This window comes from Hyperolius riggenbachi, chromosome 4, assembly GCF_040937935.1.
Source record: "Hyperolius riggenbachi isolate aHypRig1 chromosome 4, aHypRig1.pri, whole genome shotgun sequence".
In the NCBI taxonomy this organism is placed as follows: domain Eukaryota; kingdom Metazoa; phylum Chordata; class Amphibia; order Anura; family Hyperoliidae; genus Hyperolius; species Hyperolius riggenbachi.
The window spans coordinates 387358644-387376723 of record NC_090649.1 but is presented as its reverse complement, the minus strand read 5'-3'; the positions used below and the strand labels follow the sequence as shown (position 1 = coordinate 387376723).

The following is an 18080-nucleotide window of genomic DNA, read 5'->3' as shown; positions in this document are numbered from 1 at the left end:
ATCACCGACCCTGTATGTGCCAAAAATAATTCCGGGTACAACCCCCGTTGTACTTGGCGAAATAAATGATTCTAATTCTGATGTTTCAAGAGAGGATTCCTCCAACTCCTATAACGGCTCACTCGTGCAGTTTTATTACTCATCTCAGCCGCCGTACGTCTCAGGACTTTGACATACGGCTCTGATGAAAAAATGCTCCTGGCTGAGGCATCCCAGCTGGCTCAGGAACGGACACATTGTTGTCCGTTGCTGTGGAGACCAGCTCTCTGAGCTGTATCTGTGTCCTGCATTCTTTTCATCAGAGCCGTATGTCAAAGTCCTGAGACGTAGGGCGGCTGAGATGAGTAATAAAACTGCTTGAGTGAGCCGTTATAGGAGTTGGAGGAGTCCTCTAACAAAACATCAAAGTGGGGATTAAAACAGCAGCTCAAACAGCTGATAAGCTGCCTCCTACTGCACAATGGTATGTGCTGATTTGGCGTCAGATAATTTCCTCTGCTGACGCCACTCATCTGTAACTAAGGGTAATGTAATATTGAAATAGACTTTTTTTCTGCCACAATATATGTGTTAAACATTGCTACACTTGCACATATTTTATATTAAATGACATTATAACCAGTTATTTAACCACAGTGCCCCTTTAAGTGGTTAAAGGTTTGACTTAACATTGCTACCAGTGTAACGGTGTTGTATCCCGGACTGCTAACTTTTTTCCACTTTAATTTAAATTCCATAGGAAGAAACTTACTCTGAGCGCTTCTTTACTTTTTTCACAGCATAATACTTTTGATCCAGTATTTTTCTTGCTCCGTAAACTGTTCCAAATCCACCAGAATCAAGTATTTTTATCTTGTCAAAATCTTTCTGGAAGCTTAACGAAGACAGGAAAAAATAAATATTACTATATACAGCAGTAAAGCAAGAAGCAATTCGCAAACTTTATGTGTACATTACGCCGATTGATCTGTAGACCACAAAATAACATTGTAGTGAAAATTTCCCAGTGCCATGAATGGATAATCCAGAGCTGGAGCTTTATAATTCATTAAGAAACATTAAAAACAAATATTTGCAAAAACTAACAAGGAAAATTCTTATGGAAGGACGTGCCACAAATAGAATCTGCCAAGGAAAATTGATAACTTTACTTTTCTCCTTTGTTGCCGTTTACAGTAGGTAGTGAAAATCTGACAGGTTTTGGGCTAGTCCATCTCCTCATGGGGATCATCATTATTTCCTTTATTCTTTACAAAAAGCACTCCCTGGAAGGGATCTCTACCAAGATGCCAGCCACCCTACTTGCTTGCACAACGTTTTGGCGACAGGGCTATCTACTGAAAATCCTCCCATGAGATGGGCCAATCCAAAACCTGTGATAATTTTACAACCTATGGTGACAGCGACGTTGGAAAAAAATTTTTTATAATGCATTCTACTCTGGAACAAATGTACATTTTTAAATGTATGCATAAGCATGCATCATACATTTGGCAAAATTAAGCCACTTAAATGAAAGTGTTAAGCGAATCAGTTACACAGCTAGACTAGACTAAAAAGCCTCTTCATCTTATTGATGAACATCAGTTGGAATTTCTGACCGCGCTGATTTTCTAAACAGGGCTACGGAGTTGGTACAAAAATCATCCAACTCCTACATCTCAGTTTATGAAACCACCGACTCCATCTCCAGGCACCCAAAGTTACTCAGACTCCTCGACTCTGATTCTAACTCCACAGCCCTGATTCTAAATGATAGTATATGTGAGCAAAATATCAAAACAGGCAATCACCATAAAATGCAAACTTACATTAAGTCAGTAGTGGGTTTGCGATTTACTTGCTCTTGATTTGCGGGTTTGCAATTTACTTGCTCTTCATTTGCGGGTTTGCAATTTACTTGCTCTTCATTTGCGGGTTTGCAATTTACTTGCTCTTGATTTATAGGTTCGCAATTTACTTGCTCTTGATTTGGGAATTTGGCTGCTAGCTCTACTCGCCTATAAACAAACACACTTTATTAAAAATCACAGCTTTAAATGTGTCTGAAAAATAAAGTAAAAAAACCAAAGCATTTTAGGATATTGGGGCTTAGGCTAGGTACACACGATGCAATTCTGACAGATTTACTGTCACATCAATTATTTCCAACATGTCCGATCTGATTTCTATGGAAAAATCGATAGGATATCAGATTGGACTTGTTGGAAATAATCGATCTGACAGTAAATCTGTCTGAAAATTGCATTGTGTGTACCTACCATCACAGATCTAAATCAGATATTCTGCATCCAAATAATAATAAATCATTATTGCTAATTTATATAGCACCATCTTACATGGTGCTGTACAATAGGAGAAACAAGCAATAGTACTTAATAGCCAGACAATAATATACATGACAATACTATATTAGTACATAATATGGATGTGGTTGACAAGGTGTATGCTGATTCAATAGGGTGCACCTATCAAATACCACATTTTGAAGACACAAAAGAGAGAAATCACCAGGCACTGGGATAACAGTGCTAAAATTACGCAGATGTGCCCAAAAGACAGATGCAATAGGGGTGCACCTGCCAAAGGCCTTAAAGTGGACCGGAACTCTTGCACAGGACAGAAAGAAAACAGAAAAATGCCCCCGCTTTGTATTTAGAGAGTTTAGCCCATCTAATTCCCCCTCATCTGTGACTAATCACAACTGTAATTTGATCCCTTAGCCGTGTCAGCTGACTGCCACAGCATAGAGGCTAATTTGAAAGCACAGGATGTTAATATGTCTGCTTCCATGAAAGCAAGAAATAGATACACTGCATATTTATTGCAGGATTTGTATCAGCTGTAACAAATAAATGTTTTTCTTTAACCTCCTTGACGGTTATCCCGAACACAGTTCGGGGTAACCTGCGCAGGAGGATTTCTCAGGCCCCGCTGGGCCGATTTGCATAAATTTTTTTTCCTACACGCAGCTAGCACTTTGCTAGCTGCGTGTAGTACGCGATCGCCGCCGTTCGCCGCCGATTCGCCGCGCCGAGCCGACCCCCCCCCCCCCGCCCCAGACCCCTGCGCAGCCTGGCCAATCAGTGCCAGGCAGCGCTAAGGGGCGGATCGGGATTCCCTCTGACGTCACGACGTCCATGACGTCGGTGACGTCATCCCGCCCGGTCGCCATGGCGACCAGGAAAGCCCTGCAGGAAATCCCGTTCTCAACGGGATTTCCTGCATACTCTGATCGCCGAAGGCGATCGGAGTGGGTGGGGGGATGCCGCCGCTCAGCGGCTATCATGTAGCGAGCCCTGGGCTCGCTACAGGATTTAAAAAAAAATAATTAATTAAAAAAAAGTGCGGCGCTGCCTCCTTGCCGGATTTTTTTAGAATGGCAAGGGGGTTAAAGGTTATGCTGTTGCGAACCTTTTAGAGCAGAGCGGAAGTTCTGAGTTCCGGTCCGCTTTAAATGTGTGCCAGGGCCTGCTGAGGATGTCATTAGCAATAACAACAGACATGTTCGTACAGTTGCAGCCCTGTGACATGCTACAAGCTACCAGAGGCCAACTAGTCTTATTTTGCTTTCTCTGTAGACGGCACCAAAAACCCCACCACTGAGATTTCTGAATCATATCCTGAACCTTGACAATACTTTCGCCATCTGGACACAAGGCAGTTGCATTTACTTACTTGAAGCTCAAAACCGCAGAGTTATTGAAACCTGTATGGTTAAACATGCACTAGCAAACATCGGGACAGGAAAGTGAAGGGCCTAGCAGGACTCCAAAAGCTGTCCTGATTTTTACTAAGGGCTGGTTCAGACGGACGTTTGGAGGCGTCGCATTCGTTGGCGTCGCGGCGGCAATGCGTTCGGGCTTTCAGCAGCGTTCGCATTGCGTTCGGATGCGGTCGCGTTTTTTCTTCCCCTAGGGGGACATTACCCGTCGCGGTTAACCGCCCCTGGAAGCAACATGTAGCTTCCAGGGGCTCCTTGAACGCCAGAGAAAATCGGGACCCGAACGCCGCGTTCGTGCAAACGCGCATAAAAGCTTGGTACAAACGCTCCCATTCACTTGAATGGGAGCGTTTAACGCTAAGCCCTGAACGCTGGCAGTAAACGCTCTGCAAGCGTCCGTCTGAACCAGCCCTAAGACTTGCTGAATAAGTACCATGCACTTTGTGCCCTGTGAAGGTGAGCTCATAATTTAGCATCAGTCCTCGATATAAAAAAAAAAAAAACCCAAGACATTACAGGGTGGATGTCTGTTACAATGATTGAGTCTTCTTTAATTGTTGACATATGCTAATGCCTAATACACACGGTACGATTTTCCGTATGATAGATGGATCCGATTGATAAAATCCGTCATGTCCGATATTGCTCCCGATAGTTTCCGCGCTCGGTTTCTCATAGCGGTGAATGGAAAAAGATAAGAAGAACAAATAAAGATAAGAGAATCGAGCACAAAATCGGGTGCAAAATCGTGTGGAAAAAACGAACGGGTCGCAAAATCTCACAGAAAATATTACTGTGTGTACCCAGCATTAGAGTGATGGTAAGCAGTAGCCTGCTACCTCATTCACTGGACCCCTGCTGCCTATGTATTGTTAGCCATGGGCTATTCTGTAAACACAGCCCATGTAGATTAAACTTCTCAGAGGCTACACAGAGATGTGATGTCTGCAGAATATATGAATTTTCACTATAGGGTGACGATACGAACTTGGGCAGGAGTAATAAGCACAACCTCTACATACATTTTTTAAACATTGAACAAACTCTGTAGAGACCTCTATCATCTCTTAGCAGTCAGTAAGGCTAGGCATACATGAGTGTATTGCAGCTCAATATGCCAAACTGGTCGATTGCTCCTTGTTTGGAATTGGATCAGACGGCGATCGCTCTAAAGGTGGGAATAGACGGGTCGACCGGCGGCTCAATTAGCCGCCGGATCGACCCCAGCCGCGTCCCCGCGGATCGATTACCGCTCGTCCCCGCCGGCCCTCCTCATCAGCTGCTTGATTCCCTGCCATTGTCCACCAGCGGGAATCGAGCGGGCGGGGGTCGAGCGGCTTGATCGGCCCGGCTGAATATTATCAGCTGGCCGGATCAGCTGGTCAATACATGGTACAGAAACGTACCGTGTATCCCCAGCATTATGCTAGGTACACACCATACAGTTTTCTGGCAGATTTACCTGCCAGATCGATTATTTCCAACATGTCCAATCTGAATTTCAATCGATCTTGCAATTTTCCGATCGTTTTTCATTCAAATCTATGAAAATCGATAAAAAAATAAATAAAATCGAAAAACTATAAAAAAAAAAAAAACAACAACTATTGAAAAACCGATTGAAATTCAGATCGGGCATGTTGGAAATAATTGATCTGGCAGGTAAATCTGCCAGAAAATTGTATGGTGTGTACCTAGCATTACATGACATATTCAATTTCAACAGATTTCAGCAGAAATCTATTGAGCATGGATTGAAGCATTATACCCATCAGTGCAGTGCAGGTTACATAGCAATCGCCCCCCTCCAGGCATTGTTGGAATGCCCATATGACTATGGTGGTGATGAAGTTGTGAGCTCCTCTGAGAGACAAGACAAGTTTGTAAAACATTGTTGAGGATGCTAGTTAAGGCACCATATAAATACTAAATAATAATAATAATTCTCAAGTACTTCATGACTTCTACCACCTATGTATCAATTGGAAAACTTATTTTGGGTTGGCCTGCAAGATGCATGCAGAGTCCTAATAAAAAAAAAAGTAATCCTGAACAAGTAGACAACTTTTTATACTGCTCTGTTACATTCCAAAAGCGACATTTATGAAGACTTAGGTAAAAAGCAGTCCCATTGAAAGTGTACCTATGAGGTCTGCTTGAAGCAGGTGTGATTGCAGTGGGTATTCTACGAATTTCCACCTAAGGGGTAAAACAAACAAGTTAATGTAGATATTACATACATGCACTTAGAAGCGTTTCAGGTAATATTATTAGCTCATATTCAGCTAAATGCTTCAGGACTCATTGGACGGCGCTTCACAGTGCAAATGGACAATGACCAAAAGCATACTGCAAAAGCAACCAAAGAGTTTTTGAAGGGAAAGAAGTGGAATGTTATGCAATAGACAAGTCTATCACCTGACCTGAATCGGATTGAGCACGCATTTCACTTGCTGAAGACAAAATTGAATGGAAAATGCCCCAAGAACAAGCAGGAACTGAAGACAGGTGCAGTAGAGGCCCGGCAGAGCATCACCAGGGATGAAACCCAGCGTCTGGTGAGGTCTACGCGTTACAGACTTCAGGCTGTAACTGACTGCAAAGGATTTGCAACCAAGAATTAAAAAGTGAAAGTTTTATTTATGATTTTTATTCTGTCCCATTACTTTTGGTCCCTTATCAAGTGGGAGGCACATATGCAAACACTGTTCACCTGATTTGGATGTAAATACCCTCAAATTAAAGCTGACAGTAGTGTGCAGTTAAATATGTATGGACCGGACTGTAAATCTAGTTATGATAAAACAGAAACCTTGATGCCACCTCTGGTTCCCCCCCCCCTCACCTCTCTTATGTGTTAAACCCATTTTCCCTGCCAACTCATTTATCACCTGGTTCTGGCCCATGTACTCTTCTCCTCTGTTTTTTATCTCAATTTGTAGGCCCCTTTTTCCTTCCAGTAGACTTTAAGCCTTGTACACATACTACAGTCATGGCCAATAGTTTTGAGAAGGGCACAAATACAGGTTTTCACAAAGTTTTCTGCTTGAGTGTATTTACATCTCTTTGTCAGCTGTTTCTGGCATGTATTGAAGTATATTTACAAGCATTTCATAAGTGTCAAAAGCTTTTATTGACAAGTACATTCATTTTGTGTAGAGTCAATATTTTTAGTGTTAGCCTTTCTTTTTCAAGACCTCTGCAATCCACCCTGACATGCTGTCAATCTACCGTATGTCTTAATCCAGACACAGGACAACCTATTTCATAAGCAATGCATGGATTTTGTCAGAATTTGTGGGGTTCTAGACTGATGGTGGTGCTTAGCTTTCATTCTCTGGACAATCATTTTGCCAGATGCCTCAAACAGTTGAAAAGGGGCTTCCTCAGAGAAAATGACTTTACCACAGTGCGCAGCAGTCCAATCCATGTACTTTTTGCAGAATATCAACCTTGCTTTGATTAACTTTAGAGGAGTGACTTCTTTACTACCCCTTTTTGACACCAGCCCACCCTTCAAAAGTCTGTCTCACTGTGTGTGCACTTGCACCTCCCTGCTGCCATTTCTAACACTAAACATCTCTCCTGAGCCTGAGAAGTTTTTAGTTTTTTTTTACAAAATAAGTGTCGTCCGCGTATAGGCTAAGTTTTTCTTCCATGGCACCAAATCTAAATCCACGGTTTAAATTACCGGAACTAATTCTGCCAGAGATTCTATAGCTATTGCAAAGAGCAGGGGTGATAAAGGACACCCCTGTCTGGTACATCTCCCTAACTTAAAACTTGGAGATAATGAATCATTCACCCATAGACATGCGATCAGGGCGTTGTAAAGAATCTTTATCAAACGATAAAAAGACGGCCCAACCTGCATTGCCTCAAGGACAGCATATAAATATTGCCATTCAACACTCTTGAAGGCCTTGGCGATATCAAGAAAAAGTATAGCGCGATCACCTACATTATCAGTAGGTAGTTGCAAATTAAGGTAAGCACACCTGATGTTAATAGCTCTACTTGAAGTTCTTGATGAACTAATAATGGTTTAGTTAGATGCAATCTTAGTAGCAGCAATATCCTTTCCTGTGAAGCCCTTTTTATGTAACACAATGATGACTGCCTGCATTTAATTTTAGGTAACCATGGATAACAGAGGAAGAACATTGATTTCAAGCATCACCTTTCTTTTAAAGCATCCAGACTGCTATTCTAACACAATCAGCATGACAGAATGATGTCCAGCCCTGTGCTTGTCAGTATTAGGCTCAACACACACCATACAATCCTGGTTGTACAGATTTACCAAATCTATGTAGTATAAGGGCCAACAGATTGAAAATACCTTGAATGATTAATTGGATAAGCTCTTATACTACATGAAAGTGGTAAGATTGAACAACTAAGATTGTATGGTGTGTGTTGAGCCTTAGGCATGAATAGATGGGCTCCTTTGAGAGTAGGTTCAGCTAATGCATAAATATTGGCAAATTTTATTGGGCGAAATCAGGTAGATATTGGTAGAGGGAGGGCCCATGTGAGAACAGGGTTAGCTTAGGTGTTCGTAAAATATCAGTAAAAATTACAAATGAATTAGTAGAATATTGGCAATTTTACAGATATTCCATTTGTGGCTTTCTCCAAAGCCCAAATTACTGCGGAGCTCTTGTTGAATGTATGCTGATCAGAAAAAGCAGAACATTTTTACTGACTGGCCAGCAGGTAGGTCAGCTGCAGCTCGAAGATAATGAGATTTCAGCAGAAACTGGATCAAGATTGAAAGCTGCAATCTTGTGAATGAAGAGCTTTTCAATACACATTGTTTACATTGGGATAATCGTGCCCAATGTTCTCACCTATGGCTACCTTAAAGTGGATCCGAGATGAACTTTTACTCCTTGCATAATTGTGTTCCTTACATATAGTTTATAGGGCATTCCTCAAGCCAAATACTTGTTTTGTTTTAATACGCTAATTCCCTATAAACTAAACAAGCCACACCCACAGCTTCTCCAGAGTGCCTTGGCGCTTGCAAGGGATTGTGGGATTTCAGTCTGGGCAGGTGAAAAAGGTGTTACTAGCTACAGATTTCAGAGGCAGAAATTACACAATCTGAGAGCTGCAGTGCAGATACAGATCAGTTGCCTGTGTAATGGAGGAGATAAGAGTGGAGTTTTCACAGAATATGCAGATTAGCATGCCTAGATACAGATAAGCTTGCCTGTGTGTGTAATTGTGTAATAGTGACAAGCAGAAAACATGTCTGCTCCCATTGTATCACAGGGAAAAATATTAATATACTGTTGAAGCGGTTTGAAGATAGATTTGCTGTGTAAACTATCTAAACTTTAGATAAGATATATATACAAGTCACTTGTTATATTTAGTTTTTCATCTCGGATCCGCTTTAACTCTCCAGGCATTCTAATGATTTCCACCAGGAGGCAGCGCAGCAGTTTTTTTTTTATTTTTTTAAATCCTGTAGCGAGCCGAAGGCCGCTGCTCAGCGGCATCCCCCTGTCCGCTTCGATCAGGAAATCCCATTCAAAGAACGGGATTTCCTGGAGGGCTTCCCCCGTCGCCATGGCAAAGTGCTAGCTGCGTTCAGCAAAAAAAAAAAAATTAAGCAAATCGACCCAGCAGGGCCTGAGAAAACCTCCTGCGTGGCTTACCCCGAACTACGTTGGGGGTTACCGCCAGGAAGGTTAAAGTGGATCAGAGATTAACTTTTACTCCTTGCATAATTGTGTTCCTTTCCTATTGTTTATAGGGCATTCCTCAAGCCAAATACTCTAATTCCCTATAAACTAAACAAGACACGCCCACAGGGTTTCAGAGAGCAAAGGCACTTTCAGACAGTAGCAAGGGCTCATGGGAGCTCAGTCTGGGCAGGGGGAGGTATTACTAGCCAGAGATTTCAGAGGGAGATGGGAGGAGGGTTAGTTTTTGTTTTTTGTGTGCTCAAGATGCAGATAAGCCTGCCTCTGTGTAATGTTTACAAACAACATGGCTGCTGTCATTGTATTACGGGAAGAAATAAAGAAATAATCATATTCTATTAAAGCTGTTTGCAGCTAGATTTACTTTGTAAACTATCTAAACTTTAGATGTGATATTTAGACAAGTTACTTGTTATAGTTAGTTTTTCAGCTCGGATCTGCTTTAAGATAATAAGTTTGTGAAGGGATTCAATGTCAAAAGTGCCTCTATACAGAAAGGCAAACAGCAGTTCAGTAACGAGGTCTATTGTGGCTGTGATAACAGACACTGACTCACAGATACATACATACAACATAAGTGCAACAGCTGATTGAACAAATTAATCAGAATCCTTGATCCGGACGTCAGCTCTACCATTTAACCAGTTCTGCTCCATTGTACCGATTTTGCAAAGTCTACCTCAGTGCGCATACAAAAACATATTTTATCGTACCTGTGAATCACTGGTTTCAGGGTCTGATGTTTGATTCCTAGAGATTGATGAACTTGCAGAACTTTCTCCTGTACTGCAAGAGCAAAAATGTATACGGACATAAACAATAATGTTATTAGAGGGGATACAAAAAAAAGTACATCTTTGTAGCTTTATTAATAATACAGACGTTAATGCTGCATTTCTGATGAGGTTGTTACAAGTTACAAATGCAGCTTTTGGGTACGTCATGATACAAAACCTACTAACTAGAGATGGTCACAATAAGATGCTGAGAATTTTCAGTTTTGTTAATTTTATGCAACTGCATGCAACCTGGGATTGAACTACTCAAAATAATCAGTTACTGCACTTGATTGGTCCAATTCCAAGCTGCATAAAATTAAAGTTAGCGTTAACAACATGTTGTTGACCAGGCTTACCACTGCATAGTGGTAGGAGTAGAGTAGTGTACCGTGTTACTGAACACAGGTTTACTTCATGAACCAAGTGATCCACATCAGGTTTACAGGCTATTTAAACTATAGCACTGAGTCATATCGACACCGGTATCTAAAGGTGCCCACTGACGGGACATTTTTCAGCAAAGAATCATACTAGCGATCAGATAAAATGTGATCAGATTGGCAGAAAATAAACACCGATGTCCCACATAGACTGTAAATCAGGGGTCTCAAACTCAATTTACCTGGGGGTCGCAGGCGGCAAAGTCAGGATGAGGCTGGGCCGCATAAGGAATTTCACAATCGCGGCGCATTGCCGACTCTGCCCGCCCCTCTCACTCTTCCTTCACAGAGAGGAGCGGGGAGAGGCGGCGATCTGTGCAGCGATTGATGTCAGGAGGAGCAGAGCTGAAGCTGAAAGCTCTGCCCCTTCTTGGAAATGCCGGCGGATTGCTCCCCAGGCGATTTGGGGGCTCAGCAGCACTCGTTTAGTGGCGGGGATGCGGAGGATTACTTGGAAGCACTGAAGGGAACTATAAGGAAGCTTTTGCCGGCGAGGTCCACAAAATATTGTATCGAGGGCCGCAAATGGCCCGCGAGTTTGAGACCCCTGCTGTAAATGATTATAAATCATTCAATGACAATTTAAGTCAATCATATAAACATTTCTTTTTTATAATAATTGTGATGGATAGGATATACAGATTGGTTTGTTGATGTGATAAATAATCAACGTATTATGATATTTTATTTACAAATCACATTTATCTGATCACTCTGGCAATCCCTCACTGAAAATTGTATCGTTAATGGGCACTTTAACCACTTCAGCCTACAGGGTTCAGATTTTTTTTTACATCTGAGCAACTTTCACCTCCCATTCATTTGCCAATAACTTTATCACTACTCATCACAATGAATTGATCTAGATCTTGTTTTCTCCGCCACCAATTAGGCTTTCTGTGGGTGATACATTTTGCTGAGAATTAATTTATTCTAAATTCATTTTAACAGGAATATTAAGAAAGAAATGGAAAAAATCATTATTGCTCAGCTTTTGGCCATTATAGTTTGAAATTAATACATGCTACCATAATTAAAACCTATGTACTTTATTGACCAATTTCTCCCGCTTATTACACCATTTAAATTATGTCCATATCACAATGTATGGCGCCGATATTTAATTTGGAAATAAAGGTGCATTTTTTCAATTTGCATCCATCACTATTTAGAAGCCCATAATTTATTAAATCATATTGATATACTGCTTTGACATGAATATTTAAAAAGTTCAGACCCTTTTTTTTTAATTATTTTTTATTATTATTTTTTATTATTAATTTTTTTTAATTATTATTTGTAATTTTTTATTTTATTTTTTTATTAAAACTTGTATGTGGGTATTTTTTGGTGTGGGAGGTAAACAGGGGATTTTAAATGTGTAAAAATGTATTTCTTTAATAAAATGTGGTTTGGGGTGTAGTTTTACTACTACAAGATGGCCACAGTCAAAAAGTCCTGGTAGCGATCGATTTCGCTCCCAGGAAGAAGAAAGAAGACCAGAGCTCAGAAAAGCCGCAGCGTCTGAAGAGACGCTGTCGGCTTTTCTCCGGGGGGGGGGGGGGGGGGCCGCGATCAATGAAAGGGATCTATAATCCCTTTCATTGATGGCTGGGCTAATGGCCGGCGGCGGGAGCACGCCCAGAGGGGGGGGGGGGGGGGGGGGCACGGGAGCACGCGCGACCTGCGGGAGTGCGCGCAGCCTAACTGTACGGAAATTTTCGTCCAGTTAGGGTGAAGTGGTTAAAGCCCAATCTACACGATCCGATTCTTTGTACGATTCGATAACGATTCTATTTACGATCCGATTAAATCCGACATATCCGATCGGGATTAGATTCAATTCGATTTGCCATTGCAAAACAATGGCAAATCGAATTGAATCCCGATCAGACATGTCGGATTTAATCGGATCGTAAATAGAATTGTTATCGAATCGTACAAAAAATTTTGTATAGTGTAGATGGGGCTTAAGGAACATTAACAGACACAACCTAGTTTGCCTTATAAAGCAAAGCAATGAATAAGCTACGAAATCTGTTCACACTTTGCAATGTACTGCTGCCAGTATTGGCTGTCTATAGCAAACAACCTCAGGATTACACCTTGTCTGAAATGTTCATGAAAACATCTGTTAACTGTCCTTTTACATTATATCAGTTGCTCTCAGTTATAACTGAAAGGACAACTGATTTTTAAAGTAATGTCCATGTTTTCCTATGGTTCAGTTCCCACTATACGCATTTTATTTTTTTCAAACAAATTTTATTTGAAATTTACTTTTTGTTCAACAATGCCAAAAAAAATTCTCGGAAGTATAGAATGCTACACAGAAAGGAAAAAGTGAAGAAACAGAATAACTTCCTTATCACAGAGATACAGTGTATATATTCCAAACTATGGCATATACTTTCGTTTTACAGTACTACACACTGATCTAGCACAAACAGCACTATTAAACAAAACCTTTTATTCCCTTTCCCTCCCTAACACCCCCTCTACCCCCCCCCCCCCCCCCCTTTGTCGTCTCTGGATTAATTTATAATAAAATAAACACTTATGTCACCTCCAACTTCCCCAGAGTGCCTAGCAATTGCTCCGTCAAGTACTATTTTGTATCTTTAAACGGAGCTACAATCTCAGTTATTTCTTTTTTTAGAAAAAAACTTTCAGAATAAACTGTCTCCAGGTTTTAAAAAAGGACTTTGTTTTTATGCTTTTATATGTCAGAGCTTCTAGCCTGTCCATTCTTAGAAGCTGGATGAGTTCTTCTTTTACATCCCACACCATTGGGGCACTAGAATAGATCCATTTATTAAAAATCACCTTACGGGCTGCCATTATAATTAGATGTGCGAGTTTTGATATATTTCCAGCGGCTGTCGAGGGGCCTCCCGAGGAAGTGACACTTGATGGAGTATAATGAAATAACATTAGAAGTGGTTCAATCTCTGGCTTAATTTTACATATTGTATCGATATATTGAGCCACTTTAATCCAAAAAACTGAGATTACTGGACAGTTCCATAAACAATGAAATAAATCCGCTTCTGGGAAGGCACATTTAGGACATATTGAAGCGTAATGAGCAGGAGGATTTTTATATTTTATATTAAAAGCGTATTTGGCCCTGTGGATAAGTTTTAGTTGTGATTCTCTCCAACTTTCTCCGGAGATTAATTGATAAGATATACGATAATCTTTAATAATTTTTTTTTCTATTTCCTCCCCCGGGATATCCCTCGACCAACGCGGCAAATTGTGAAAGGCCTTATTTGTGATACGAATTTGTTGTAGATTAGATTGTATCGTAGAAAGGGACAGTTTGCTAGTGTGAGGAGAAATAAATTTATCAAAGTCATTCAATGTATAGATCAATGAAAACTTACCTCCATGATCTCAGACATAAGACTGCAGTTGGCCATAATAAAGGAAGTGGTGCTTGGGAATGTTATATTTAGATCGGACTCCTAAGAAAGACATAAGCTTACCCTCCCTTAAGTCAATTAAGGTCCCCAAGGCTTTTAATCCCTTTTTTTGCCATTCAAGAAATCCCCCGTGGGCAATACTAGCCTGAAACCCTGGTAGGCCCCATAAGGGCATATATTTAGACACCCGATATGGTCCAAAAAATAATTTGCAAAGTTCTCTCCATGTAATCACTGTGTCTATAACAATTCTGCTTGATTTTAATTTAGCAGAAAAGTCCTTGAGTGGAGTATGAAGCAATCCAGTTAAATCCCATGGTTCTGCAAAAGAAGATTCTAAAGCAAAATTAGAGTAAAAGCTAGTTCCATTTATCTAGTCTCTTATATTACACACGAGGCATGCTAAGTTGTACCAACGAATATTTGGAATCGCTAGGCCTCCCCAGTCTTTTGGTAGATGTAACTTTGATAATGCTATCCTGAGTTTACCTCGTCCCTAGAGAAAGTCTGCAAAGTCTTTATTCAACTGTTTTATGTCTGAGTGTTTTAGCAGCAAAGGTAATGTTTGAAGTGGGTAGAGTAACCTACCAAAACTTACCGATTTTATAAGGGCTGCTCTTCCCATGAGATTAATGGGCAATGTCTCCCAGCTCTGTAATTGTCTCTTAATGTCCGAGATGGGGGGCTGATAGTTTAGAGCATATAGTTGGCCTATGTCTCTGTGAAATTTTATGCCCAAATAAGTGACCAGGCTACAGACTTTCACGGGAATTTGAGATTTATCTATTAGTGGAGCCATCGAAGATAAGAACATGAGTTTGCTTTTTGAGATATTAATTTTGAAACCGCTATAGTTCCCAACTTCGTGAATTACTTTCAATACTCGAGGAAGTTGAGTCTCAGGATCATTTAAGAATAGCAGAACATCGTCCGCGAACATGGCCTGGGATACCCAGCTCCCCCCAATATCTACTCCTTTGTTTTCCAATGCTAATATTCTTGCCAGAGGTTCCAGTGCCAAGTTAAACAATAATGGAGATAGCGGGCAACCCAGGCGGGTCCTTTTTTCCAGAGTTATATTTTCTGATAGAAAGCCTGGAGAATATAGCGTGCTACTGGGTTTGTATGCATTAATGCATTGTATGCCATAATCAATCGGCGTATTGAACCACTAAATCCTGGTTGAACCGGGTCTTTACCAGGCTTGAGTAGGAGCTTAAGATAGGCCACGTTCGCGGAGGTGGGATATTTTCCTTCTTTTAGGATTTTATCAAACAGGGATTTACTATACGCATTTTAACTGAAAGCTTTTCAGAACGTATTGCTAAGGAAAGTTAAAATGCATCAGTTTTTCAGAGTATACTGTAAACAAGGCCTTAGGGTGTTCTTCCAACAGATGCATTTCTTCACATTTTCCTGCACACTGAAACAAATTATGTTTATGAAACAGCCTATGTTAATCAATGAACTGGTTCACTTTTAATTTGTTTTTAATAGTGGGAAAAGGTTGCAGCATGCCCCATACACTATTAAAATGGGCCTGTCAGTTTCCTGCTTGTAGCACAGCAAAACGATGGAGGCTCACACTGCAAAAGTATAAAGCTTTTTATTGAAGTTGCAGTAAAAACATGTGGCAATGCGGCTTAGCCAGCCTCCTTCGTTTTGGTGTGCTACTACTTGGATCCAGGAGTGCGGGATCCACTGAGGCTTGGGCACGCCGTCCCCTTTGAGAGAGTGCCACTCTTTATCTGTGAGAATTTTAGTTTCCTGCTTGTGAAAGTACAACTATCCTAGAGAAGTCTAGACCTTCTGTGGGCACTGCAAGGTTTGTCTCATTAACAGACAAGGTAACTGATGATATTCCTTTATGAAATGAAGGCAATGATTCCAGTCTGTATCCTATGTTATCTACCGGTTTCCCTGCGTCCTCCTGTGTCTGTGCGTTTAGGCCAGCGCGCATGCACTGCATGTTGGCGGACAGCACCGGAGGACAGGTGCATGGGGCAGGTGTGTGCACGTGCGTCATGGCCGTTTTGTTTTGTGGGTGTGTATGCGTAGCGGGCATGCGCATGCTGCGCATATAGTAAACCTGATATAGTAAACCTCTTACTATAGTAAATACTGTCCTCAGATCCCAGCAAATGCACCTGTATAAATATACAATGGCCAAAATTCACTAAGCTTATCTCCTGTCTTTAATAGCGTTTCTGAGCTGTTTCTAGTGTTATCACCACGGTGATAAGGCATGTCATATTCACTAAACAATTTACCTCAGACAAACCTAAAGGTTCATACACACCTACCAACTATCTGTCCAACTTGTCTGTTAAGCCCCATTCACACGCTCAACAGCAGTCTTTTATGCAGCACACTTTTGTTGTGAAACAAGTTGAAAGTAAAAAAAAAAAAGCTGATAAGACTGATAAGAACTCAAGCCAACTGTTGGATTTACTTCTTATCAGTCTTATCAACTTTTTGAACAATAGCAAAATACTTTTTTTTTGTTGTTTCAACTTGTTTCACAACAAAAGTGTGATGCATAAAAGACCGCTGTTGAGCGTGTGAATGGGGCTTAAAGGGAACCTGTACTGAGTAAAATTATTTAAAATAAACACATGAGGTAACTTCAAATGAACATTACATAGTTACCTTGCCCTCAGTTCCTCTCAGAAGCTCACCATTTTCTTCTGGCAATGATCCCTTCCAGTTCTGACAATATTTTGTCAGATCTGAAATATATCAGTTGCTGTCAGTTATTTAACAGTTGCTGTCAGCTATAGCTGAGAGGACAACTGCTGTGCCAAGTAATGTCTATGTTTCCCTATGGCTCAAGTGGGCAATGTTACAGTTTAACAGTGTGTTGACCAGAAAGCTGTTATGGGGTAATGGCCATTTGCAAAATGGAGTACAGAGTATTCAGAGTACAGAGAATTCCCTTGATCACAGTGGAAATACAGGACGCTGGACAGGAGAAAGACACTGAGGAGTAAGTATGACTTGTGTTTATTTTGACTTTTGCTGTCATTGTATCACAGGAAGAAATAATCATATTCTATTGAAGCGGTTTGCTGTTTGCAGTTAGATTTGCTGAGTAAACTATCTAAACTTTAGATAAGATATATAGACAAGTTACATGTTATAGTTAGTTTTTCATCTTGGATCCGCTTTAAGGACTGAAGTGACAGGATAACTCTCTCACTGTGAAAACGTATCTCTAGGTAGCTAGCCCCCACCAAATGTAACTAAAAAAAAAAAACATTAGCGGTGGGCAAAAACTGCCATCTTGCCAAGGGCCCCATTTCAACTTTCAGTAATACTTTTCTATATTGACCTATTCGGTTATAGATGATACATCTATCTCTTCAAATACCAGTTTTACTGGTCATGTACTGCAGATCTTTGTTTTAACAAAACCAAAGTGGAAACTTCCTGCATTATGAAGCCACCTACTCAAGTTGCACATACAGTCCTTAGCTGTACTTTATTACCAGGTGTGCATTAAAACAGTTGTCACCGATACAAAGAGCTTTAACATACAACCCTTAAATCTGTCTACAAGCTTACTCCCCTCTCTGAACAAATTCTGAAATTTCTAAATTATTCCTGACTTCAAAAGTATAAATGGCATCTGTCCAGTGACGCAACTTCTGATGGTATTGGGGAGAGGAAGGAAGGAATGTAGGGGAGAGAAGGCTTCCCTCCCACCTCCAATACACGGGCCACCCCAAGAGTTAGGTCCATTTTCTTCTTCCCCGTATTCTGCAGTCACCCACTGGCACTACCCAGTATGGCTACTGATGTTTCTCTGTATCACATGGCATGTTAACCATACATGCTACTGTGTTATATTTGTTATTTCATTGGGTGGGTGTAGATAGTTATGGTGGCTGTACTTATGTGGTGGTGTACAGTTATGACAGAAGTGTGTCATGTGGGAGAGATACGTTTGCAGATCACACTTCATAAGGAGGGAGGAGAAGGATATGATGGCC

The 18080-nt window shown here is 40.9% G+C and overlaps 1 protein-coding gene across 5 annotated transcripts in view; it reads right to left on the bottom strand.

The window, feature by feature from the left end:
- LOC137504126 (interferon-induced, double-stranded RNA-activated protein kinase-like) overlaps positions 1–18080 on the bottom strand; it is a 192171-nt gene that overhangs the window by 71052 nt on the left and 103039 nt on the right. For all 5 annotated transcript variants that reach the window (XR_011019430.1, XM_068232136.1, XM_068232138.1 and 2 more), the window contains 4 exons: positions 10155–10227; positions 5868–5923; positions 1812–2000; positions 752–874 (listed from right to left, as the gene is read on the bottom strand). Coding sequence is in view for 4 of the 5 variants with exons in the window: in XM_068232136.1 (XP_068088237.1) it covers positions 752–874; positions 1812–2000; positions 5868–5923; positions 10155–10227 (441 nt within the window). In the remaining variant the exon portion in view is untranslated. The remainder of the gene's footprint in view (positions 1–751; positions 875–1811; positions 2001–5867; positions 5924–10154; positions 10228–18080) is intronic.